At 48.3% G+C, this 24,787-nt stretch overlaps 1 protein-coding gene across 6 annotated transcripts in view; it reads left to right on the top strand.

Moving 5' to 3' along the window:
- KANSL1 (KAT8 regulatory NSL complex subunit 1) overlaps positions 1 to 24,787 on the top strand; it is a 107,304-nt gene that overhangs the window by 6,977 nt on the left and 75,540 nt on the right. For 4 of the 6 annotated variants that reach the window (XM_087770455.1, XM_087770456.1, XM_087770452.1 and 1 more), the window contains exons 1-2: positions 1,682 to 1,821; positions 12,020 to 13,406. In XM_087770455.1, coding sequence (XP_087626581.1) covers positions 12,103 to 13,406 — 1,304 coding nt within the window. In that variant the 5' untranslated portion in view covers positions 1,682 to 1,821; positions 12,020 to 12,102. Of the gene's footprint in view, positions 1 to 1,681; positions 1,822 to 2,752; positions 2,793 to 12,019; positions 13,407 to 24,787 lie in introns of those variants that run through there. The other 2 variants (XM_087770453.1, XM_087770454.1) reach the window with 2 other exon arrangements.

Genomic DNA, 24,787 nt, shown 5'->3' with positions numbered 1-24,787 from the left:
CATTCCAGCTGTAGAGGCAGCATAGCTATAGTGAGGGGAAAGCAGCGCGCTGGCTGCAATAGGTATCAAATCAAAATCGACATGTAGCCCCGCCTGAGGGGGAAGGGTGCCTTTGCCTGGCAGCAGTAGTGAGCGGTTCTGTGGCACCCCAAATGTCGGGTGAATGTGCACGCCTGGGCTCCAGCTGGGCTGGGGGACGGATCGGCGTCACCCTCGTGCAAATGGCAAAACTGAAGGTCAAAGAGGTGAAATGGTTCCTGCAGCCCCAAACGAATTCTTTCCTGCCCCGCTTGCCTCCTGGTGTGTCCTGCGTGCGTGGTGAGATGGAGTTTGTCAAGGAGGGGGAGAAAGTATCTTTATGGTGGTATGAGAAACCCTCTTCTGCTCGGCTGCGGATCGCACTGCCGTGGTTTCCAGCCCCGCGTCTCCTTATGGCGTTTGCTATAAAGCCTGGTGGTAGCCCTTGACATCAGGGAGCACGCAGACCCCCACCTGCGGAGCTGCTGGGAGAAGGCAGGCCTCCATCCGGGAGCACGGGAGCTCGCTGGGCAGCACCGGGCGCCTTCGGGGGGCTGATACGGCAGGAGGGCGTGCGGCCAGGACCGTATTTTGCAGGGACACCTCCCAAAGCTGTGTTGGCTTTGGGCGGTTTTGGATGACGCCTCCCAGAGCTGCTCGGGATTCAGGGGTTTTAATGGGATTTTTAGGCAGAATTTTGGGGAATGAAGTTGAAGAGCGTGGCAGGGGGAATGCGAAATGAGCCAGTAGAGAGCTCCTGGCAGAGCGAGGCGTGTTGTTTTGGGGGGAAACCAGTTAAAAGGGGGAAAGTTTTTCTGCAGGGAGCGGGCTTTGGATGGAAAAACGGGAAGTGGTGGGGTTTTTTGGGGGGAGAATGCGTAAAACAGTGAAAGTTTCTGCGGGGAGCGGGCTCGGCCCCCCCTCAGGGCGGGGCGGCGGCACGTGGCGGCGCCGGACTACACCTCCCAGCATGCCCCGCGGAGCTCCGCCCCGCAGCGGGGCGGCTGCGCCTGCGCGCTGCGCGGCGGGCGCCCCCTGGCGGCCGGTGGCGCACCCGCCTGCAGCGGCGTACGCGGCGGCCGGACAATAGGCGGCGGGCCCGCCCCGCCCCCGGTCCGCCCCCCCCTCCCCCCCCCCCCCCCCCCGGCGGCGGCGGCGGCGGCGGCGGGCGCCCCTCCCGCACTGCAGCTCCTCCGCGCGGCGGGTGCCCGGCGCTGCGGCGGGAGCTCGGCGGGGCCCCCTGGCTGCGGGCGGGCGACGGGCGCGGTGCGCGCAGCGGCCGGCGGGGGCGCTGGCGCGCCCCCCCCCCCCCCCCCCCCCCCCCCCCCGGTGCATTCTCCGGCTGACGGGAGGGGGAGGGCAGAGAAGGAGCCTGGCCGCCATTTTCCGAGCCGCGCCGCCGCCGCGCTCGCCCGGAGCGGGGGGGAGCGGGGGGAGAAGAAAAGCGCCGCAGCGCCCGCTCCGCCGCCGCCCGCCGGGCCCGCCCCGCCGCCGCCCAGCGCTCCGAGCCGGGGGTGGGGGGGGGCCGCTCCCCACCCCCCCCCCGCCCTGCCGCCCGCCCGCCCCAGCCCGGACTGCGGCCGTCGCTCTGCGCCCGCCGAGGGAGACGGGCGAGCCCATCCCCCCTGCCGCCGGGGCGGACCCGAGCGGGCGGGGGGGGGCGCCGGGGCTGCGGCCGGGGCTGGCGGAGCCCGCCCCGGTTGCGGCGCCTCGGCTGCCCCTCGGCCGGGGCTTGTTTGCAAACTGCGCCCGTTTTGTGGGGGGGCCGAGCCCGCCCGGACCGCGCTCGCCGCTCGTCACGTGGTAGGTGCCGCTCGCCCCGCGCCGCTCCGCTCCGCGCCCGCCGCCCCGCGCCTCCCCCGCCGCCCCTTTGTTAGCGCCGCCGCGCCCCGCCGGGCCCCGCTGCGGGCCGGCCGCCGCGCCCCAACTTCTCCGCCCGGCGGGAGGCGGCTCCCCCGCCACCCCCCCACCCCTCCCTCCCTTCCCGGTGCCGGGGAAAGTGCGGGGGTCGCGGCGGGGGAACGGGGGGGGGGCGGGGGGAGGGCGGGCTGGCCCGCCGGCCCGCTCCCCCCCCCCGCCCCCCCCCCCGCCCCCCCCCCGCCCCCGGTGCCGCAGCTCCCGCGGGCGGGGTGGGGGATGGCGCTACTTTAAAATTGAAATCTCCGGCCCGGAGGCGCCCGGGTGGGCGGCGGGGTCCCGGCGGGCCGGGCCCGGGCCCCTCACGTGGCCGGCGGCACCGCGGCGGCGGAGCCCGGCCCCGCTGCCCCCGGGAGGGAAGGGGCCGGGGGGGGGGGGGGGCAATCACTGTTCCCTACCGGCGGGGGGGGGGGCGGCACACGCGAAGTTTTAAAAGTAAACAGAAAAAAAAAAATAAATTGCATAACCTCAATCTTGCAAAACGCGTGGAGGGGAGCAGCTCCTCCGTCCCTAAATCCGCCTGGAAAATACTGCCGTAGCGGTCTCCGGTAATCCCGGTGCCCCGGTGGGCTCCCGGCGCTGTCACCGGTGTCTGTCTGCGGGCGCCCTGGCTGTGTCAGGGTGCGCTTTCCCCTTCTCGGGGGGTGTACAATAGCGTAATTTTTCATCTGGGTTTGTGCTGCTAAGCCATTTTCCTGTATCTACTTTCTGGCTGCTTATTTTTATTTATTTTTTATATATATATATATTTTTTATTTTTTTTTTTTTCCCCCCCAAACCGGCCCTGCCGATCCGGAATTATTTTTCTCAAAACAAGCTGGAAGAGCACGGCTATCCTGAAATGCTTTCCGTGATCGGTACGTGTGTTTACTTCCATCACGGGATTGGCATCTTCCAGCGCTTGATCGCAGCGAAATTTGCCTCCTTTTGGGTATAAACGAGGGTCGTGTAGAAGGAAAAACACCCAAAAAAGCAGACCTTCCTCACGAACCGAGGTGTCATCGCTCCGCTCGTTAAATTTGTGTACAGGTGGATCAAAACGCAGGCGTTAGATAGATTATATTGTCTGTTATGTAAAATGCACTTGAATGACAAACTGTAGTTTTCCATGAAGCTGGTCAGGATATGGGAGGAACTGCAGGTTTTTATTTGTTTGGACTGACCATGATATTTTGAACTGGTTTGGGCCATGTCTGTGTTCGCGGTTACATCATGTCATGTGTTGTGTACAGTGTGATTTGTGCCTCTAAAAATAAGGCGAGGTAAAAGCCCGTTGCTCAGAGGTAGGAAAGTAGGAGAGTACTTGAGCCGTGGTACGGTCCCGCTGACGACAGGGATATAAAACACTTTGGGGGGGCAGTTACGGTGTTACGTGTCTGTGTAACTAAGCCGTCGTTACGAATCCAGGGATCTGGTTGTATGTAAGCGTTTCCTCTTTAAAACCATATTTGTCCTTTTTATAGCCTTTGTTTTCACGGAGGAACCTCTGATGCTCTTCCCCTGCTTTAGCGTAGTCCTCTTGAATTTTCATTCTGGCATGGGAATGGTGTGGGTAGCAACGCTGTTCAATCTGATTATATGATTTCTTTAATTGAGAAGTCTGCGGCCTTTTAAATCAGCGAAGGGGGGGACGAAGCAGAGCTGAGCCGGGGGCTGTAAAGGCGAAGCTGGGGAAACCCTCGACCCGCCGATGGGACCAGGACCCCGGGGCAGCTCGCTTTTCCTTCCCGAGGTGTCCGCCGTCGGCCACCGTCAGAGACGAGATATGGGCGGCATGTTTTTTGGCGCGGGAGGGATGGGTATGTTGTGGTGTGGTTTGTTTTTTTTTTTTTTTTTTTTTTTTTGTAGCCGCACTGCCAAGGTAGCACAGCTGTGTAGGGCTTAATGGATTGATATGCTGCAGGAGCAGTTAATTGTGGAACTTGATTGTGATACTGTTATAGCTGATTTGTAATGATTTAGCAATGAGGATGACTTGTGTTCCCTCTTCAGAGGTGATAAAGCAGCAGATGACCAGGCAGATGTGGCTGTGTTTCTTTTATGCTTCCCCCCCCCTCCTTTTGCCTTTTATTTTTTTTAATGCTGTATTCGAGTCTCATTTGCTCTCAGAGATCATCCGGTAACTGGAGAACTGGTGAAATTCTGACATCACGCAAGTCAGGGGTGAAAACTGAGCAGTTCTTTGACCAAAGTCACTTCCTTTTTGCCCTGTTTATAACTGTGTTTTTGTGAACACAACTGCCGTTATCTAATGAACGCTCCGAACAAAGACTGTCTCTGGAGTTTCAGCCCTCCACCCTTTTTCTGCTCAGGCAGCGAGTGGTGCCTGTCCTTAGGAACCTCAGCAGACTTTTCCAGGGAGGATAAGACTTAACGTGCAGTGAAGTAAAGATAAGGCCTGAGGACTTCTTGGGCCCTACCAAGGCAGGGAAAGGGTACAGCTTGGGGAGGGGGGAGAAGGGGCGAGCAGCACGTGTTTTGATTTGTGGGCCTCCCCCCACCCCTCCTTCCATGTGATTTTTCCTTTTCTGGAAATTTATATTTTTCTGGAACAATTTTTTGAGAGTAGGTCAGTGATATCTCTGCCCATCCCCACTTAACAGCACCTGATTTTGCATTTTTTTGTTTGTGTTTTGTTTTGTTTTTTTTTTTTACTGGACTGTGTGGGAAACAGGTGGGCCAACTTAGGCCTAAATGGGAATTTAATTTAGTGTAAGTGTCTCAGGTGGATCCCATACTGATTGCACCAAATAATATTTAAGTTCTGCACGCGTGCCTCTGTTCAAAGTGTTTATCGTTTAATTAAAAAGAGCCTCTTAGCATTCGGGCAGTCGGAGCGGCAGGTGATCTGAGAAGCACCGTTTCTGTTGCAGCATTTCATAAATACCGTGTCCCTGCTCGTAACTTCCAGGAATCCAATGTCTGTCTGGAATAAAAAGCTGCAAAGACTTCAGCACACCGCTTGGGTTGAGAATTCTTCCCAGCCTTGTAAATAGTAGTTTAGCTACGTCTTCAAGGATGCAGTTTTCTGTAACAAATCATTTAAATTGGAATAAAGGCTTTCTGTTTTTTCTCTAGCTGGGCAAGGAGTTGTCGTACTCAAATGAGCAAGAGTCCTGGTGATGCAGGACTTGAGTAAACATAATTCCATTAAACCCTGTGCCTGTCCTCTTCGGCCCGAGTTCAGACCTGGGTTTTTGGAAGAGGATAGCTTGGATAAGGTCCCGGTCAGGTTTCAAAGAAAGTTAGAAAGTAAGCGTGTATCTCCCCCTGCCATGAACCGCTCTCAGCAGCTGACTGCCAAAGTATAACTCAGTTTAGAGAATGAGACAAACAGCGAAATGGGATATGCTAATAGCCACAAAGACTTAATTCTGGAGGACAGAGTTTTGACAGCGCAGTATCTGAATTTAATGATGAAACCGTGCCGTTTATCTAACGATAGGAGGAAAAAGGGTAACAAAATCGCGTCTGAAGGGAGGAAATGGGAGTAGCTGTCAGCCTGCACAGGCCGCATCGTCGTCTGTTCCTGAATCTCTTGCTGCAAACTTACTTTTTGCAGATTTGGTGGAAAGGCAAGTGTTTAAAAAACCGTAACGCTAAATGAGAAACAGCAAACTGAGTTCACAGTGTAATTATGGCCTGTAAAAAGGAACCGGTGATGTGCGATTGAACGTCGCCTTCTATTGAACAGGTATCTCTGTTCTGGAGTTCATGGCATCTCGTGTTTAGTTGCTGCCATGGCAGTCTTTATGGATTGTTCTCTCTCCTGTGAGATCCGAGGAGCAATAAAAGCTGAGATCTGCAGTTAGCTGAGCGTACGCGTCCTGGAGAACTGTGTTGTGAACTCCATTCAAAATAAGGTATTTAAACTCAGCTGGAGACCAGCCTACCAGATCGGGCAGGGACCTAGTGATTGGAGACACTGAATTCTGCTCCTCTCTGTTCTGTTATTTCCTCTTGAGGACACAGCCAGTTAACGCAGGGCACTCTCAAAGACTTTTTGTAGTGACAGTCTATGCCTTGTTTTAAAATATGAAGTATTAAGGTGGTGCCATTTACGGGGCGGGGTTTAAAAGTTTTGGTAACAATCATGTGCTTTTGAGCAAAGGTTGGCGTGACCGCACCTAGTGAATGAAAATGTGTCTTTAAAATTAAAAGGCAATTCTGTTTTTTGTTTAACTTGCTCTCTGAGTCCTGAGTTCAGGTTTTCATATTGCCTGGGCAACTTGCCCAGATTATGCGAAAGAAAAACAAAATCTCTCTGATACTGGATGGGGGGAGACCCGGATTTCACAATTAAAGCTTTTTTTTTTTTTTCTTTTCTTTTTTTGTTGTCTCTGTCAGACTGCCTCTTTGTGCAAATGTCCCATTATTGTTTTTTAAACCACGTTTCTTTTTATTTGACTGCAAACAGCAACTTTGTTCTGAAGAGTGGCTTAACAGCAATGGGTATTTTTATCTCCAGCCACTTCGTTTTCCGGCTGAAGGCATTCTTGCTTGTAATTATTCAACTTTCCAGACTTTTGACTGGGGAGATGACAGTTAATCTTGCTTTGTGGCTTTTGTTTTTCTTTGTGACATCATATTGATAAAACCTTCTCTACCTCAGATTATGCAATTGATCTGGTTTATTTATATCCAGTGAGAATTCACAGGCACAAGAGAAAATTGTTCTTGAAGAAGGAGGCCTCGTGTTGCTGTTTAGAGTTGGCCAAAAGACCCCGCCACTGGTGCGGACCAGCGAGTGGAAAACAGCAGTTTTTATTTTAATCTTGAGGGCTTCTGGTTGGAAACAAAGGCTATAAAAGCAGAGCTCAGTAATATCTTTCTTATTTGTTCCAGCGCATAAGTACCATTCCCTAGGATGTTCTTAATACTAAAATTCTTAGTTTTCCCAGAGAGATTAGGTGTGCGTCTGTAGTGTTAATATATGTGGAAGGTATTCGTGTATTTATTTTAAAAATCTGTGATTCTTATGTATGTTCTTAACCTTTTTTCCATTAATATTAAAAAAAAAAAAACTTGTTTCCCAAATGTAGGTCATTATGAGCGTACAGTCTTCCAAACCGCATGTGATAGCTGGCTTATCAATAAGTTTATCGTCCTGTACTTGCCTGTCACATTTCCTTAATTAAAGCTTTGAGAGTTACTCCTCATGTAAATCTCTTTCTAAATTGGTAAGCATCTGTCTTACAACTGTAAAACGTTGAAAGGTGATAACAAAAGGTGCGTAGAGGATCTGTTATGCATAATAGGTATAACTTTTGGTAGACGTACATTTTTGATGCAGAAAATATTTCTAGGGCTCAGGGTGTTAGCTTGTGTGTTGAGTATCTGCATTTTAAGTTACCCTGCTGAGGTTAGAAGCATAGATGATGTATTTCAGTTGCAAAATGAAGTGTATATGGATTTTATTCTAGCAAGTTTGGTTCTTTGTTTTGTTTTTTTTTTTTTTTTCTAAAAGGCATTTGTAACTACACGGATTCAAGAGTTGGCTGCACTCTTGGTTCGTAGTGGGGGAGGAGAGGGGAAGTGGGAATTGCTATACTATTCACTTCCTTCAGGGTAGCTTTGCCTTTACAGCTTCTAATTCAAGAGCACCTTTGTGTACGTATCTGCTGCAAAAGCTGTGTGTTGGGTAGGACAGAGCTTCGGAGGTGAAGGAGTTTGCGAGCAGTGGTTGCATAGTCAGTTGGGGGGAGGCTTGCATCTAACACAGAGGTTGTTATTTGTGCTTTACATGTCTGTTGAATTTAAGTCCACGTGATCACTCGTAACCTCTTCTGTCTTCATGCCTTTTACAAGTTGTAGGAAAAGGGAATGCGCCCAGGTGGGTTTGGGCGAGTGCCTCGTAGGAGGAGATCTGGAGAAGTAAGGAGGCCTTGCAGCAACTATAAAGAGTAGTTCCAGTGTGGTTTGGCACGTGATGAAACTAGACAGTAAGTGCAGGAATTTGGATATAACGTCAGGGGTTTAAACTGTAATTCAGGGAATATAAATACGCAAGGTAGATGTGTGTGTCACCGAGTGGTGCTGGGAGGGATCGAAGGCAGAGGTAGCGTAGCCAGGTGGGTGCAGGGCTCAGTGGCGTGAGAAGGGTGGCCGTGGGGGGCTCGTGTCTGCGAGGAGACCTGCTGGTAGGAGGGCATGGAGAGGCCTGCAGGAGAGAAACTGGGATGAATGGGCAAGGGGGAAGCTACTGGTAACTCCCGTGTTCAGGACCCAGAGCTTCCCTGATCTTCTCATGAACCTTGCTGGGAGCACAGGTGCCCGGTTTCTCCCCCTGAAACTCTTTATCACAAAGGTTTCAGAGAGCAAAAACTTCCCGTGTTCGTTTTGGGCTTATTTTTTGAGGTGTTGCACAAAATCATGTGGTTAGAAACCCAGTTCTCCTTTCAAGGTCTGGTTGTAAAATTGGGTTTTAAAAGCAGATGGTCTTGAATAAGTCAGCATGCTGAAGGATTGTGTTCAGGAGCGTCATGACCCGCTAGCTGCGCTGGGGTATAGGGTGACGGGGCGCGTTCCTCGTGCCTCTTCTAACGTCCCATCGTTGCCTCGACCTTATTCCCGCTCTTCCCTTTCCTCCGTGTTTAAAGAGCAGTAAGAGTGTGAATGTTGGTGTAGTTGACGTGGGATTGCGGGTGAAGCCGCCTGAGTAGGCCTGGTGACTTTCCTCCCTTGGTGGCCTCGCGTGCGCTCCTCGGGAAATGAGGGAAGGTGAGTGAGTTACGACTGCCTTGTTTTTACCAGCTTACTAGAGCCTTTCATTTTTCCTCTGTTAATTAATGCTAACTGCTCTGGCAGTGCTCTAGTTTTAAAGTGAAAATCAGGAACGTGCTTGTGGATTTTGAGCATTATCTTAAGACACGTTGTAACGCCATGGTGGCCTTCCAGAAGAAGCTGCTTTTGGATCTTCCCAAGTGAAGTCTAGCGCGAGGTGTCGTGCCGCAGCTGTCGAAGGCAGGGCTGGAGCTTGTACTGCAGCACGCACGCTGCGGTGGTGGAACTGGAGCAGTAATCCCGTTAATCTGACAGTTGTCTACCAGCAGGACTTCTGCAGGAGGAGAAGCCTCTTGGTCACGTGCGTGTCAACTCAAGTGCTGGGAGTTGCAGACCCTTGGTGGAGAAACACCAAAAAAGGGACCCGTGGGTGCTCACATCAATCTACTAATGTTGATGGGTGATAGCGTTTTGGGTAGAGCTTGCCAGCATGGTTTGAGTCCCAGAGGCGGACACAAGATTCAGGATAAATCTTGGAATTACTGTCAAAATTCTCAGAATGCTCTGAAAGTTCCTCAGACCGTGTCCGTGTGAATGACCTTTCCTTTTCTTCATTCCTCCTTCCTATGGTCACCTCAGAGAGATGCCTTACCATCGTCTCCCCTCCAGTTCCCGGTTAAGAAGGAATTACTGATGAGTGTAATATGGCTTTAATAACAACCAAAACTTAGAAAGAGAAGGGAGGGACCATGCTTACAAATGTTCCTTAATGTTTTTTCCAAGGGTCGTTCATAAGGGTAGAGATCTAATTCAGTGTTAGAAAAAGCAGTGCTGTCTAACACGCAGATAGTTTATAAGGACCTAAATAAAATAAAAAAAATACACCCAATAACTTTTGGAGGTCATCTTTAATCTACTAGAACAAAGCCTTATTCTTAAGAGAGGCTTTCCAGGCTTCCGAAGTATTTTAAATGCTGCCCAGCCAATTAAAAGTGAAGCCAAGGAGGGTTGCAGTACCTTAGTAGGAGGATTTTCTCCTTAAAGTGAGTTTGCTAACCCGGAGGAAAAGGCAGTATGAAAGTTTCGCTTCCGTTTTCCACTTCTGTTAATTTAACTAAAGTTGATGACCTACCAATTTACTCTGAAATACTCTTCAGCCTAGGTAAACTCCTAAATGGCTGCAGCGCAGTGCAGATATGTCCATGAAGAATCACTGCGTTCAGCACCGAGTGCAGGTTTGTCTGCTTTTTTTGCAGCATGGGTATTTCCTAAGCTGCTCTCGATATCTCTCAGTGCTCTGGTGGTAATTGTGGTGAAGAGCACTGATCCAAGAGTCTTCCTTTGGAAGACAGACCAGCGTGTTTCTGCAGAACTGAGAGTGCCTGTTAGGCACAGTCGTTCCAAGCATGCGTGCCTCTGCAGTGAAGGTCTTGGTAGGAGGCTGGAGTCCGGGAAGTCCTTTATTCTGAGTTTTCCTCCCTCCTCTCCCAAGGGTGTCTTAGCTACAAGTGGAAAGTTCCCTGCAAGTTCCTTTTTTTTCTTTCCTCCCTGAAGAGTCATGTTCAGTCTTTATTTGTGGACCCAACTGGTGACTAAAAGCCATTTTCAGTCAGCGTGCAGTAAATTTTTAGGCATGCAGTATCCTTTTTTCAGTAAGGACAAGGTACAGTTGAGTATGCTAAGTTCTGTCAGCAGGGAACTTCTGAAGTCTGAACCCACCTCTAGTGGCTCTGTACTTCTCTTACAATAGCGTCAATTTTTTTTGTCAGTCCCTCTGTGAGCGTATCCTTTCTTCCCTGTCGTCTTCCTCTGTGTCACCTAACTGGGTTTGGCGGGAGAGCGAGCTAGCGAGACTGCAGATGGTCTGGATTGTAGACCCGGTGAGGGACCTGCCAGTTGGCCAACGTACACGCTCATTGGAAACCAAACAGAGCGAACCACTTTGAGCTTGTCCTGTGGGCCTTCCCTCCATAGGGATGTGGATTTGTTTCTCTAACTCATCTCTGACTTTTCACAAAAATTCAGTTTTTAGCACTTAGTGTTTTTCAGCCTTAATGTCTGTCTGTGGTCCCTGTTATGGGGAAGCACCTGGTGTGATGCTGGGGAGCAACTGTGGTGCAGCTGACTGAGGCTAGAAACAAAACTGGCTGTTAAATTTTGCTCATTCAACATAATCAAACTTCAGATAGTCCTCACTTTTCCTCTGAAGTGGTATATTAATTTGGTCATTGGGGTGCGTTAATGAACAGCTACAACAAGCTTATGCAAATCTATGTGAAATTAGATCTCTCAGGCAAGAGATCAGGACAAGTTCTTATTATTAAATTGACATTGAAATAGCTTATGAAGGTGCTAGATAAATTTTGCAGCAAAAGGAAAATAAAATAACTGTTGCACTGGTAGCACAGCCAGTGCGGTGGGTTATGTGAATGCAGGTTAAAAAAAAAAAAAAAAGACCTTAAAGATGTTAAAAACCAGATACTTTTAGTGGTAAAGAAAGTAGGTAAGTGACCAGAAATGTGAAGGTGATGGAGGGGGAAAGGTTGCAACATAGATGAATGAAAGGTCTTTGGTTATTTCTCTTAACATGTTTGATCTAGTTGAGTTAAGGCATGGCTTGCTATTACAGCAAGGGGGTAGAACTGCTCGGTCGTGGTGCGTGTGTGGGTTAATCTTTATCCACGTTCTTGAAAGAGAAATGGGAATTGCCAACACTGGAAATCACCCGGTTTATTCAGAAATATACTTCTGGGAAAGTAGGTTTCATATGCACCAGGGAAACGGCTTTCTTCAAATCCAAGGCTTTCAGGGTGGGGTTGCCAGTGGGTGTGGGGTGGTGGGGTTTCTTCAGCCACTGGGAGTTTAAGCATATGGAGATTTGTTCCCCACAAGCACTGTTTCTGTTACATGTTATAGTTCTAATTTGTCATTTTTAATGCAGTTAAAATGGCAGTAGAAGCAGTGAAAACTCTTTTATAGACGTAGCTCAAGGATTTTGAAGATGAAGGTGGTGAGCTGCTGGCATTGGGCATTGAGGAATGGGTGTAACCAGGGCCAGACCTTCCCTGCTGGTGTGCTGGGTGGACCGACTGAAAGATGAGGATAGTAGTTACAGGCAGGCACAAGTATGGGAGATCCTGAGGACCGGCTTGCGTGTTGCTACTTCTCTTTTTACCTGCCTGGTGCCTGGACGGCCCCACTGAGCATGAGGCTGGTGGTTGCAGAGGGGGGATGCTGTGCTGAACGTGAAGCTTGCGTGGCTTTACAAGAGTCGATAAGTCTCGCTGCTGTTGTCCATCTTGTTTGTTTTATTTTCTGTAAGTGCAAAGCCTAACTTTCTCTTTTTCCTTCCCTTTTGTAGGCTGCCCTCGGGAGAGGCAGTGGGAGGCAGTGGAGCTGGCCTCGGCACCGGGAGAGGCTGGACTTCCCGTCTCTCTGTGCTGAATGGCTGCGATGGCGCCCGCTCTCACTGACGCAGCAGCTGAAGCTCACCACATCCGATTCAAGCTGGCTCCCCCGTCCTCCACCTTGTCGCCTGGCAGTGCCGAGAGCAACGGCAACGCCAACAACATCCTCCTGGCTGCCAACGGCACCAAAAGGAAAGCCATTGCTCCGGAGGATCCCAGTTTAGATTTTCGAAACAACCCTACAAAGGAAGAGCTGGGCAAGCTGCAGCCACTAGTGGCCTCTTATCTCTGCTCGGATGTAACATCTGTTTCTTCAAAAGAGCCTCTGAAGCTGCAAGGAGTCTTCAACAAGCAGACAGTCCTTAAATCTCACTCTCTCTTATCTCAGTCCTTCTTGAAAACAAGTGATCTGTTGGGGAGGCAACCAGTGTTGGAATTCACTTTGGAGAATCTAAAAACAATGAGTACTAATAGCCAGCCACCTCTCCCGCAAGCGCCTGTAAATGGCTTGGCCAAGAAATTGGCCAAAAGTACCAATTCAGACCATGAAAACTCTACTTCTCTGAATGGTGGGAAGTGTGCTCCTCCTTCTGCTGCCCTCCAGGGTGTTGACTATAATGCAGGAGGTTCTGAATTGGGGGACTTGAAGACCGGGTTGACCAATTGCACTCTTCCACATAGAAGCCTTGATGCAGAGCACACAACTCCATTTAGCAATAATAGCACTGCAAATAAATCTGCCCTTAATTCCACAGAGCAACAGCGGGTGCTCGAGGGTGGCAGTGGAGAGATTAGGTTACCCGGTGTTGCTAGTCGCTCCGACTTTGGGAGCAGTAAGTTGGAGGAGCAGAAACCTTCTCTGTTGACCGGTCACCACAGTGCTCTTGACTCCGAGATGAGGACGAGGGCATTGCTGCGACGGCAGGCAGACATTGAGAACCGTGCCCGCAGGCTGCAGAAACGCTTGCAGGTGGTGCAGGCAAAGCAGGTGGAGAGGCACATCCAGCAGCAGTTGGGTGGCTTCTGGGAGAAAACTCTGAGCAAGCTTCCAACTTTGGACCCCCTGAGGCATCGGAGCCAGCTGATGTTGACCAGGAAAGCAGAAGCAGCCTTGAGGAAAGCTGCGAGTGAGACAGTTACTTCAGAAGGCCTAAGCAGCTTCTTGAAGAGCGATTCCATAGCGGAAGAACTGGAGAGATTCACGGCCAGTGGTATGGCCAACTTGAGATCCAGCGAACAAGCGTTTGACTCGGATGTCACTGACAGCAGCTCGGGAGGAGAGTCTGACATTGAAGAAGAGGAACTGACCAAAGCAGACCCAGAACAACCCCACGTACCGCTGTAAGTAGCAGTCACGCTTTGCTTACCTCTGGGGGGGGGGGGGGGGGGCAGCGAGGTGAAAGGTGGCAGGTGGAAAATCTGGATTTTGTAGGAACGCTTTTCTCTTTTGGTGGGCTTAGGTCGGAGAAGTAGTTGTTAAAACGAGCGTGGTGTGATTTGCAGCACACTTCCTAGTTCAGGCAGCACATGCAACATTGAAGATGAAGTTCTTCATGCATACGGTAGTCATTGGTGTTCTTGTGGAGCAGCAAGTCTTGCAAACGCTGGCTGGAGTGGTGCAAGCACACTGCAGATACAAACCTGAAATACTATCAGCGGTTCTCTCCATGATGTGTTGGACCTGTCCCCTGAAATGAAATATTTGTCTTTTTACCATGGGAATCTTTGTTATAAAGTAAGGCCCGTCTGAATCTTTGTAGCTGACACCATACTTGGGACTGGGGAATATTTTTTTTTTTGTGTGTGTGTGATAAATGAACTACCTGGAGAAAAAAAAAAACAAAACTCTGAAAGGATTTGGTCCAAGTGCCAGTGGAAGTCTGAAGTGAGTGTGTTCTCTCCTTGCATCTCTGGGAAATACTGTTGGGAATTTTCTTCTCGTCTGTGAGTTGCATTAAATGATGACAACAGCTTCATAACCATGTTGTTAACTGGGTTCTGTTTGCCTAAGTGTTAGGTGTTGGTTTGTGTGTGGAGGAGGAAGATCCTCATCGAGGGAAAAGGTCTCGAGACAGGTCAAGGAAGAAGGGAAATTCTTCTTCCAAAGACAAGCATTTTCCCTAGGAGTGCATATCACAGTATTCAAACAAATCTCTTAAAAGGCCGTATTCTGTGTCTAGTCTGTGTAAAATCTTGCTTGCATCAGTGGATGATCTCTTCCACCCTGATGGACCTATTGAACTGAAACCTCAGTCTGTGAAGTATAGCTACAGTCGACAAAAAGCTCCCTGCAGCAGTCACAGGGGTCCTGTTTGGAATGCGCGTGGCTTTCCCATCAAGGCTGGAGATAGTCACCGGGACTTTTGCGTACCTGCGCTATTCTGGGTTCGTTCAGCTCTCTGTGGAGAAATGACTGAATGTATTCTGATGCCCGTTGTCCAAAGTAACGTCAGTGGCTGGCCGAGTGCTGTGTGACACAAATTTTACTGAACTAGGTAGGTGAACAGCGTGTGTACTTGGTAACTTCAACGTCCTCCAAAAACATGCTCGTATGGATGAGTGCTGATAAACAGATGTTACAGCTCTTGAATATTAAATTCCGGCTAAATGTCACATCATGTTTTGAGATGTTAGCATAGGATGAATTTCTGTATGTGAAGTCTTAAACGTGGCATGAGTTCAGCTTTCTCCCAGCACAAAGCTAGTAGCTGAGCATGTGATCCCTGCTGGCTGGACATAAAGGCGTTCTTGTGCTGCTAGAGAAGAGAGTTTAATAACTTTGTTCCTATTCTATAATGTCCACGAACTTACTGTTGGGATTAGTAGTAAAATTGCATTTATAAGTATTGTAATTGTTATTAGAGGAGACATTTGATTAAAATTCTGTCCAAAGTAATATTAAATTTCCCATATTGTGGGTTTCATAGATTCACGTGTTGTCTAGCAAAGTGAGATTTCTTTGCCACTCATCGTAATCCCAAGAGGAAGCGCGGTATTCAGAGACACGATGCGTGAAATTCTTTGCTGACTTTTCTGCCCTTTGTGTTACTCATGCCTTTACATTCCCCAACCTCCCGAGTACTCTTAAAAAGCCAAAGATTTCAAAGCTAATAAAAAGAACGATCCTTCTGTTCTCTATAGGTTCAGAAGCTGGTGTGTATGCGTATTGGCATCTAGGCCAGGCCCACCAAACCTAGTTTAAAGTTTATGCCTGTGGGTATTTAGTAATTAGCCGTCCCAGCATTGACTGTCCTGTTGGCACGAGCGCTTTGACATTGGGTCTCCCGAGCTCTGGCATTACCGAAGTTGAGGCTGAATGCACATTTGTGCTTGTTAGCGAAACTCCTGAAGTCAACCTTAAGAGCTGGTACAAGCATCTGAGTACTTCTAAGTATCGGTCTTTTCAAAGTAGTGCTAAGAGACAGGAAGGGGAAGAGCTGACTTTTCCACTGGGAAGCCGCCTTGGGCCAGCTTATTGTACAGAACCATTGTTTACGTTTGTGTGAGCACGGAAAAGCGAAGCCTTTTTGCAGGGTTGCTCAAGTGGATTGGATCCATGGCTGGATTTTGCAGCTTGCTGAGTTTACTTATTAGAGGGAAGACTTTGACCCTGATTATCTTAATTTCCGCAGTGAGACGGAATATCTTAACGAGTGTAAAAACGTCTGTCTCATCCCTCAGTCAGCATCCCTTGGCTATGTGTTGTTCCTGGGTGCCCCTGCCTTCCCCCAAGAAACTGCTTGCTTGCTTCTAGATCTTTAGTGAGAGTTACGCTACAAACGCTGGGTCTGGTAGCTTGCTTGCAGTAAGTGGCCATGTCGCTGGCTGCCTCTGGGATTCAAGTAGAAGCATGCAAAAGAAACAAAAGACGCGTTTACATCATGCTTAGATAAGAGCTGACCTTTGAATTCTTCTGGCATGGTGGCATTCTGGAATCGGTATCTGGTCAAGGACAGACTTCGAAATGTTTGTGCTGTTGTGGCTTGCCCGATCCTGGCTATAGAGCAGCATCTCCCTGAGGAATCGCATCTTTCCAGTAGCGTTGGGGATCTATCAGGACTTGGTAGGTCCTTTTAAAGCGCTCGTAGCCCAGGAAGGCGCTGTCATTCAGGTGCATAACCAGGCCATCGTGTAATGCATAAACAAAGCAGGGAGGTATTCGTTACACCTTTGCTGGGAAGCCCTGCCAGCTATGGGCTTGGTTTAACAAGGCGCTCTTGATTCTTATGCAGCTGATGGAGAAAGACAGCGTGTGCAGACAGGGCTGGTTCGTGATGCCGCCTTAGGTTTATGTGGATCAAGGACCACCATGTCGCGTTTGATTTGCTCTCAGATTAATAATACACAACTCGGCTTCACAGCTAAGATATTTTTACGTGTCGCTTCGAAAGTGTGTGCGGTGGCAGAGTTAGGAGCTGGAGAAGCTTTGCCTCTGCTTGGTGGTGGCGAAGGCAGGTTGGAGCCTCCCCTGCAGAGAATCGCACCGAACTTCTTCGGCTGGGTGTGACCCTAGGCAGCAGCCGTCGGCGACTGCGAAACCTGTGCTACTTTGGAAGAGCCCACATGCTGTTGTCAGCTCGGTAGGATCAGGAACTGCTGTTGGTGAAAGGTCGCTCGGAGCAGGGCATGCGAATTCCTCCCAGTGCTGGAGGGCTGCTGGCTGGGCTCTGGCTTCTGTGGCCAAGCGATGGTTTAGCAAGTAATCAAAGTCCTGGTGGTTCTGTGGCCCTGTACTAATGCGTAGAAGTAGGAAATATTTCATGTGGCTTGTGGATCTTGCTTTTCTCAGGCTGGTTGGTTTCTTTAGTTGTCTTGCATTTCACTGTAGACTAGTTTCATCAGAATTTGTCAATTATTTTCATCTGCTTAGTTACCTGTGTGGAGCAGGGCCATAGTCATTAAGCTGGTGAGTGATTAGTCTCTGCAATCCCCAACTTCAGCCTGTGTACCATGGAAAAACTTTCTGAAGAGGTAGTGAAAACAAATATTTAATTGGAACTTATCTTTTAGCTCAGGTTTCTTATCTGGAAAGTCACTGTGTTGATGGCAGTTACATCAAGCTGCTGAGAGTGAACTCACAGTTCCTGGTGACTAACTTCTCACACCACCTTTTATGAGGGTCAGACGGTACCTACAGCGTGTTCAGTTGTGGTTGTTCCAGTGCCTGTGGCCATGGTGCCTAAGCACACTTTAATTATCCCCATTTACTGGTGGGAAATCCGAGCACCTTCTGCACTTTGGTGTTGCAGTGAATTATTTCACAGCCTTGGAGCCTGCGTGTTGACTCCTCCCTGCGCCGTGTCACATCGTGCTGCCCGGATTTCAGAATTGCTGGACTTGGAGTAGTAATGAAGATTTCTCACCAATACATGCTTTTGTCAGCACTAATTTCCGAGTCCTGTGTCGGAGAGGGATGTGTGTGGCACCTGCATCGGGGGTTTTTCGAGGGGTAGTTGCAGTTGGTGCATCAGTTGGCTGAGAAATAGGATTTAGAAGTTCTGATTTTTCTCCCTTGATTTATGTTTTTCAAGCAAGAGCATGATAAGGAAGCCTGTGTGTCAAGGGCTGTTAAATAGCATTTCTCAAATCTGTGACTTCGTGGAGCTGTAATTCAGATGGCAAATCCCACGCCGTGGGGACTAAGGAACCTCTTCCTACTGGTCAGAAACATGTTTCACCAAATTTGATTTATGCAAAGCAATCTTAAAAGTTTGTCTCTACATTTTATGACTTTTTCAGTTACCTGCTTGGCTTTTTGTGGTGTTTTTCTTGTTCTTGACTTCTAGCTGTGATTGTAGGTACCACCTACAGCACGGTGCCTGACCTTCTAGTTTTCAGCTATTTATGAAAACTTGTATGTGTTATACCTGCATTGCGTGTAACCCACGCGCTGCTCAGCAGCAATATGTTGGTCAAGAGAGATGTCCCTCAAGCATCTTTCATTTGGGAGGAGAGAAAGAGAGCAAATCCTGAGCGTGTTCTCGCATTGCATTTGAAAGCAGAACAGCAGAGAGGCTGTTCATTGTGCAAAAATGCTTAATCAGGTATCCAGAGTAAGTAGGACACTCTGCAAGTCCCTCTTGCTTTTAAGAAGAGGGCAAATGAGAACACTGCTGGAGAAGGATCTTACGAAAAACGAGGCAGTTCTTTCTCCAAGAAGTGTTGCTTATAGTACACCTTTTATAGATACAGTGGATGTCTATAAGTTGTTTCTGAATTTTATTTGAGCCTTGATCCTAATGCAGACCTTATTGGAGCATGGAAGGGAGGTTGGGCGTTTTCGGTGCAGGTACTCGCATTGCCGTCCACAGAACTCGGTGAAGGCAGCGGTGCTGGCTTTCATCCTAGAGGGAGTTTGATGCATTGGTTTAAATTTCTCTTTCTGGGCTGAAGTCGCGGTTGTTTCGGGGGGAGCAGAAGGGAACCAGCACTCGGTGTTGGGTCACATACGTAAAGAGTAAAGGCGGAGTCGGGTGCCGTGGTGCAGCAAAGCGTTTGAATTTGGTATCTGGGCGGGCTGGGTGCAGGCAAAGCATCCTTCTCGCAGGTGCCGTTAGTGCTCTTGCAGGGTTTTGGGTTTTTCTGTTCAGAGTCGGATCTTCTCTGCCTGTTTCTTGGGCTGCGGGGCTGCGCTGGGCTGGTGTATGAAAGATAATGTGGAGGACTGGAAATGATTTGGTGTCTGGCACTACCAATAAGCTACGCTTTGTCTCTATAGCCCTTACCCAGTGGGGCAGCAAGTAAGAACAGGCTCTAGTTCAGATTTTTTAGGACTTGTGGGTGACACTTTGGATAGGGTTGCATAAATATTTACTTTACTTTTCATTGGAAAAAGCCTGTCACAGCATCTGAAGCAGCAGAAAAAAAAAAAAAAAAAAACAAAAACGTTTGTGAAGTCTGTGAATGTGAACTGGCATTAAAGACCTGCTGTGGTAACTCGTCTGCTTTCCTACAATCTCGTGTGAAATTGCAGTTAGTGTTTGAGCAAGGGAAAGGGGCCCCATTTAGAGCTGATCTCTAATATTGAAGTCTAATATATCAGTGTGGGGGATGGGGAAAAGACTTTTGTATTACGTTACACCAGCATCTGTAAGCCGCTACGGTTCAGAGCTGCGTTTTGATTCTTGCTAATACTGACACAAGACGAAAAATGACTGTATGGCTAAGATTAAAACTGGAGCAATGGCAAACGTGGACCTCCTTAGAGAGAGTGTAAAGGTGTGTACTTCACAGATGTACTTTTCTTCCTGAAAGATTTTGGTTTTCATTACGTGGTATCATGGGCTTTTTTTCCCCCCCTCCTTTGTTCTCTCCTCCAGCAGATACGTTCTGGTTGCGCTAGCTCGGCAGCAGCGCTGCACTAGACTTCCAGCTGGGGGAAAAATGTTTTCCTTGCTAAACTGGCACTGCCCCAACAGATTTTTCCACGGAGCGTGTTTTGGGCACACCCTGGATACGGTGCGTTTTCCAAGTGTCTCGTTTCAAAGGCTTGGAGAGCTGGGTGGCTTTGCTGGGCCATCCTCGGATAAAACACTTTAGGTAGAAGAGAACTTTAAAAATTGACTTAGGTTTTACTTGCTGGATTTCTGAATTAAAGGAAGGACTTAAAAATACAAATAGGTGAAGGCCTGCGTATTGACTAGTAATTGAGCTGGGAGGTGGGAAGAGAAACTCGAATTGCAGTTGAGTCTGCTGCAGTTGCCCTTCCTATCTCTGGAGCCAGATGGGAACTGGGGATGGTTTGATTCTCCACTGGGCTCCCAGTTGTCTCTAACATCCCCTGTTTGTGGCCCTCTGCATTTGAAAGACTTGCTGATGGGCTGGTGGTTGATAAAATGACATGGTTTGCTTAAGTAACACCCTGCTCTCCCCCCCCCCCCCCCTTCTCTGTGATAAGGGTAGTTCCTGGAAGGCCTGCTCCAGCTTCCACCTCGGCACTGAACAAGCTATTTATGGGAAGGGTACCTGGCACGGGCACGCCAGGTTAAGGATTTGGTTAATGCTGCCTAGGGTTTCCGTGTAGAACATGCTTTTTCATTAAATCGCATGGCATCAGCAGCAAGGGGGATGATACTTTGGTGAAAAGAGGATATTTGAAAGGGGATAGTCAGAGACAGAGCTTAAATTCATGGGTTTTGTTATGAACATGGGGCGTCTCAAATATTTTGCTGCAAATTGGTGGTGTTGAAGGTAGCTCTCTTGTTGTCTGCACCTCCCCAAAACCAGCCTCCAACTTTGTGCCAAAAGACACTTGTTCCAGCAGTTGTCCGTGGCTGGTGGTTGTACCCAAGCAGGGAGGTCATCACGGTGATGTATTTAAAGCTCTTCTGTTAGTTGTAAGCCGTCAGGTTAGCGAAGGTGAACAACTTGGCAGATGGCTGTTTTCTCCCTGGTGCTCATGGGCAACCATGATGTATTAACTGCAAAACGAGATGTTCCCTGTGATAGTGGTGGCAGAGTTTGGCTGGCACATCTCGTGATGCTTCTGCTTCTGAAGCAGATTAATTTGTGCTGTCTTATGAATGAGCAGAAGCGTGCTTTTTCCAGAAGCGTTTAATTCTCAAAGATATTTAGCCCATTTTAAAGAGTTATAGCTCCCTTTAGCTGTTAAATACGTGCATCCTTACTGTGTAAAATACATAATCTGAGGTCTCTCTCACTTCTGTAGCGGAACAGCCAGGGACAGTGGGAGAAAGGGGTAGCTTTTGACACAGATCTGGGTGCAGTTCCGCGTGTCTCCTTGCAGCACCGTACAGCACTGAGTTTGTCAGATAGTTTTGAGTGTCGTTTCACTTCTTACAAAGTGCCTCCCGATGGGGTGGATTTGCAAAATGTGACTTCATTTGGCTGCTTGCTTAATAAAATATTCAGTAATTTAAAGCAATGCAAAAAAAAAAACAAAAACAAAAAACCACCCCCCCACTGTAACGGTGACTTTCTGTTTTGTTAAGCTCAAAACATTTGGTCATCGAATTACCAAGAGAGGGAAATAAGGAGGATCAGGGTACTCCTTATGCAGCAGAGCTTTAGGCTTTTGTATTTGTGACATTTTAGCAGTTTCCATAGTAACACATAACGATGTTGTAAGAAATGTTGCAGGGATTTTATTTGTATAAGGGAGGACTTTAAAATATTAATGGAAGGCAATGTGCATCAGGGGGAAGTCTAATTGTATTTTCTGTTGGGAGCAGAAAAATTTGACGCTAGGTAGAGGAAGGTGATTTGGTGCGTTGCCCGGAGCGAGCAGCTGTCTGTAGATGGAGCTTGCCTTGGCCAGCAAATGGAAAATAAGAGAACTTCAGTCATCTTGGGAATGTTTGCCACAAAGTCGTTCCTCTCTGTTACTACAGGTAAAGCTTTGGAAATATTCTGCTGTCGCTTGTTCTCCAAGTCTAGGTGGTAAATATTTTTTATCTCGGAAGTGCTTTTCCTCCCAGGCCGTGTGCAGTTGGTGCTCATTGCCGCCTTTTACGATACTTGATTAAATGTTTGGAGCCACTACCCCGTTTGCATTCATGGGGGTCTCTGTAAGCTTCAATATGTTAAAAATTGGCTGTCTCCATTTAGAAGCCTTTGTAGCAGAGTAGCTCATGCAGCTGTACAGGCAGCCTGCATTTAGTGAATTCCCAGGCGGCTCCTGCTTAACGACCGATATTGAGTTTTTGCTGTTTCAGGGCTGATGACGTTACATTGCGTTACCAAATCCAATCCACTCCTGAGTAAGAAGCAAAGTGTTTTTATGTGGATGCAGTAGGCAGAAATCACAAAAAAGAATGGTTTGTTGGCAGAAAGACTGAGAGCGATGTTTGTGTGCACAGATTTAAGTGGGTGTAAGTTTGAGTTGTGGGTCAGCAGCCATCCACCTAGCCCTGTATTTCTGCCCAGTTAGGTGAGCAGAGGCAGTGGAGGGCAGTAAAAGGCACAGCCGTTTAGATGACTTTGTAATTAAATCACTTGTAGGAACCCGGCAAGAAATTCCTACTTTCCAGATTAGCTTAAAGATCTGTGCACGAATGTCTCACTTCCGTGTATCTTATCTGTGGTTTTCTGTTATCAAGTTAGATATTTAATCTTTATATTATTACGTTAGGTATTAAGTCTTCTGAGCCTCTGGCCTTGCCCTGATAGCTTGTGACTGGGAAGCTGCCATGAGCCGGTCCCCGCCATGGTTAATGCCCTCTGGATGCAGCTGACTGCTGGCCGGAGGTTACAGACGGCTCCTTGCCGGGCTCTGCACGGCTGCTTTCTGATTTTTCTCTGTTGTAATTGCAAAGCTTGGGCGTAGTGACAGCCAGTTCTGCCCTGCCCTTGTCTTCTGTCTGCATCAGAACCTGACTAGGAGCTGACGTGTTTCTTCTGCCTGTTTAACTTAGGAGAGGACACCTCCTTTTAACGCAGCAGCAGGCAGTCCTGGCTCGGCCCTGGGCCTCTGGATGGTGCAAACGCTGCTGCTTCTCCGTGCCCTCTGTGCTTGCAGGCCCTGAGTGACGAGCGGTTTCACTCGTAGGGGCTGTATGTGCCTGTGGAAGTTGGTTCTCACTATGTTACACCGAATAAAGGTACATTGCATTGCAGGAAGAGATATCAAATCATAAATCAACTCAGTGCTTGTCTTTTTTTTGACTCGCTTCTGCATTCTAGATGGCAAAAGCACTGTGTGCTGCTGTCACCCACAGTGGCTGGCCTTCAGGGTGCTTGAGAAGGAGGTTAATGTGTTCGGAGGCGGGTGCGGCAGCCGCTGGTGGCCTGTGCGTTCCTTGTGTGCTTTTCCTGCACCCCCTTAAGGTATGGCTCAACAGCTCTGTGGCTGGGGCACGGTGCTTGTTCACCTGCAGTCTCTGCCCGCTGCCATTGCTTCAGGTCCTGCCCTGGGTGCTGTGGGTATCAGCACAGAGGAGAAGAGAGTCACCCCGCCGTGTCCGCACGTGGATCCAGGGGTGAGAGCTGAGCAAGACACAGGTGGCTTTGAAGGCGCCTTGGTGCTCGGTGACCTTGGCTCTGCACGGCTTTGGCAGCTTCTGACAAAAATCTGACTCCTGTGGTCCCAATTCCTGAGCTGGGTGGTTTGTTGTGAAGAGGTAACGGCTCTCCATGTTCCTGGTGGCTTTTTTTCTCTGCTGGAGGCTCACATCCCAGTGGCCAGGGGGAGAATATTTCTGTTTAGCAGCTATTACTATTCCTAGTCTGGGACAGTAGCATGAATAAAGTTGCAGCAGCTAAATCTGCCTATTTTTGTGTGGATTGGCGCCCTTCTCCATGTGACTTCTGCTATTCCAGTGCTGGCTATTTCAAAAAAATGAGACAATTAGCCTTCTGTGGATCTGCATTTTGAATGCAGAACACTTGCAGGGCTCTTGCTCCATGTATGCAACATTTTGTGGTATTGGCTTTTTACTGTCTCAGACTAAAACAAGAAAATTATTCTCTCTGCTCCATCTATGTTGTAGGTAGCTCTCCTGCCATTTGCGCAAATTTCTGAAAGTTGAAGGGAAGATACTGTTTATACTGAGACAGCAAAAAATAATTAGAAGAAACAACCACATTAGGAAACCTTTCAAGGCATTAACTACTTTTCCTATGTCAAGGCGGATTAAATTGATAGAGATTTCAAGTATTTTTCATCGTAATATACACACCTGAGTGTCCTCTAAGGACTTCTCCAAGGTTCGTTCTTCACATGTTGGTCAAAGCCTTACCGTTTTAACTAAAATAAATCTGTTTTGAGTAGTAGCCAGCCACTTAAAGAAAATTCTTCAGTGGGATGATTCATATTGTGCCTGAAGACAGCTTTCCATATTCAGCCCTCGCTCGCTCCCCCCTACCACCCTCCTCTCCCTGCCTCTGGAAATGGACAAGAAGCCCAAAACAACTTAACTTTTAGTTATTTAAACCTATTTTTAGTAAGTGACACTTTTAGGAAAATCTTACCTGAAGGCTTTGATTGGCGTTGTCTTGTGTATTAGATCTTAAACTGGCTTATGAAGTGTGTGGCTTTGGGTATTTTTTTTTTTTTCAGCTGCTTTTTTATGAACGTGAGCCGTTCTTTGAATTCTTACTAACAGGCTGAAATTACATCTGTCTCCGGTTACAGCAGTTCTGTACTTGTTCACTCTTTCGTGTGAATCTTTGACTTGTCGAATGTGCCCTAGTGCCCCTCCTCTCGCTCCTGCATTAGCTCTCCTCTTGTACTGATATCCAGGCCTTTTTAATATAAGGAGTTCTAGTTATTTTTGCAGCTAGTTCTCCTGTGTGCTGGCTGTTGAGGTAGTATTTATTTTCAAAATAGTATCCGCTGTGGAGAGAAAGCTTTTGTAACCCATCCTAGTTGTCGCGGCACAGATCTGCCTTTAAGTCCCCCCTTTGCTTGCTGTTACCAGGCGTGCTTTGGTTATGTTAAACTCATGAAACCAAATGCCTCTTCAGGCTGGGTACAGGTAAGCCCTAATCAGATTAGCTGCTCTGCAAATTGAGTTGCTTATTTTACCTTTGTTTTCTTGTGCTTGAGCAGGTGAATTTGTGTACTAGGACAAGGCGCTCTTCTATGATAAATTAAAGGAAAAGTGACTTGATTAAGCCTTTTGGTGGCTTTATGAAGAGTGAGAATTTTCAACTGTGTTTACTTGAATTCTGTGTGTGCATATGAATTTTTCCCCTGTGTGTATATGAATTTCTTTCGCCTTTGCTCTTTCCCTCTCCCCCATGGGCAGTAGTTGCATGTTTGC

The sequence above is a fragment of the Nipponia nippon genome, unplaced genomic scaffold (genome assembly GCF_047370975.1).
Source record: "Nipponia nippon isolate SJK-2023a ecotype South Korea unplaced genomic scaffold, ASM4737097v1 scaffold_32, whole genome shotgun sequence".
Classification (NCBI taxonomy): domain Eukaryota; kingdom Metazoa; phylum Chordata; class Aves; order Pelecaniformes; family Threskiornithidae; genus Nipponia; species Nipponia nippon.
This window is presented reverse-complemented; position numbering and strand designations above follow the sequence as displayed.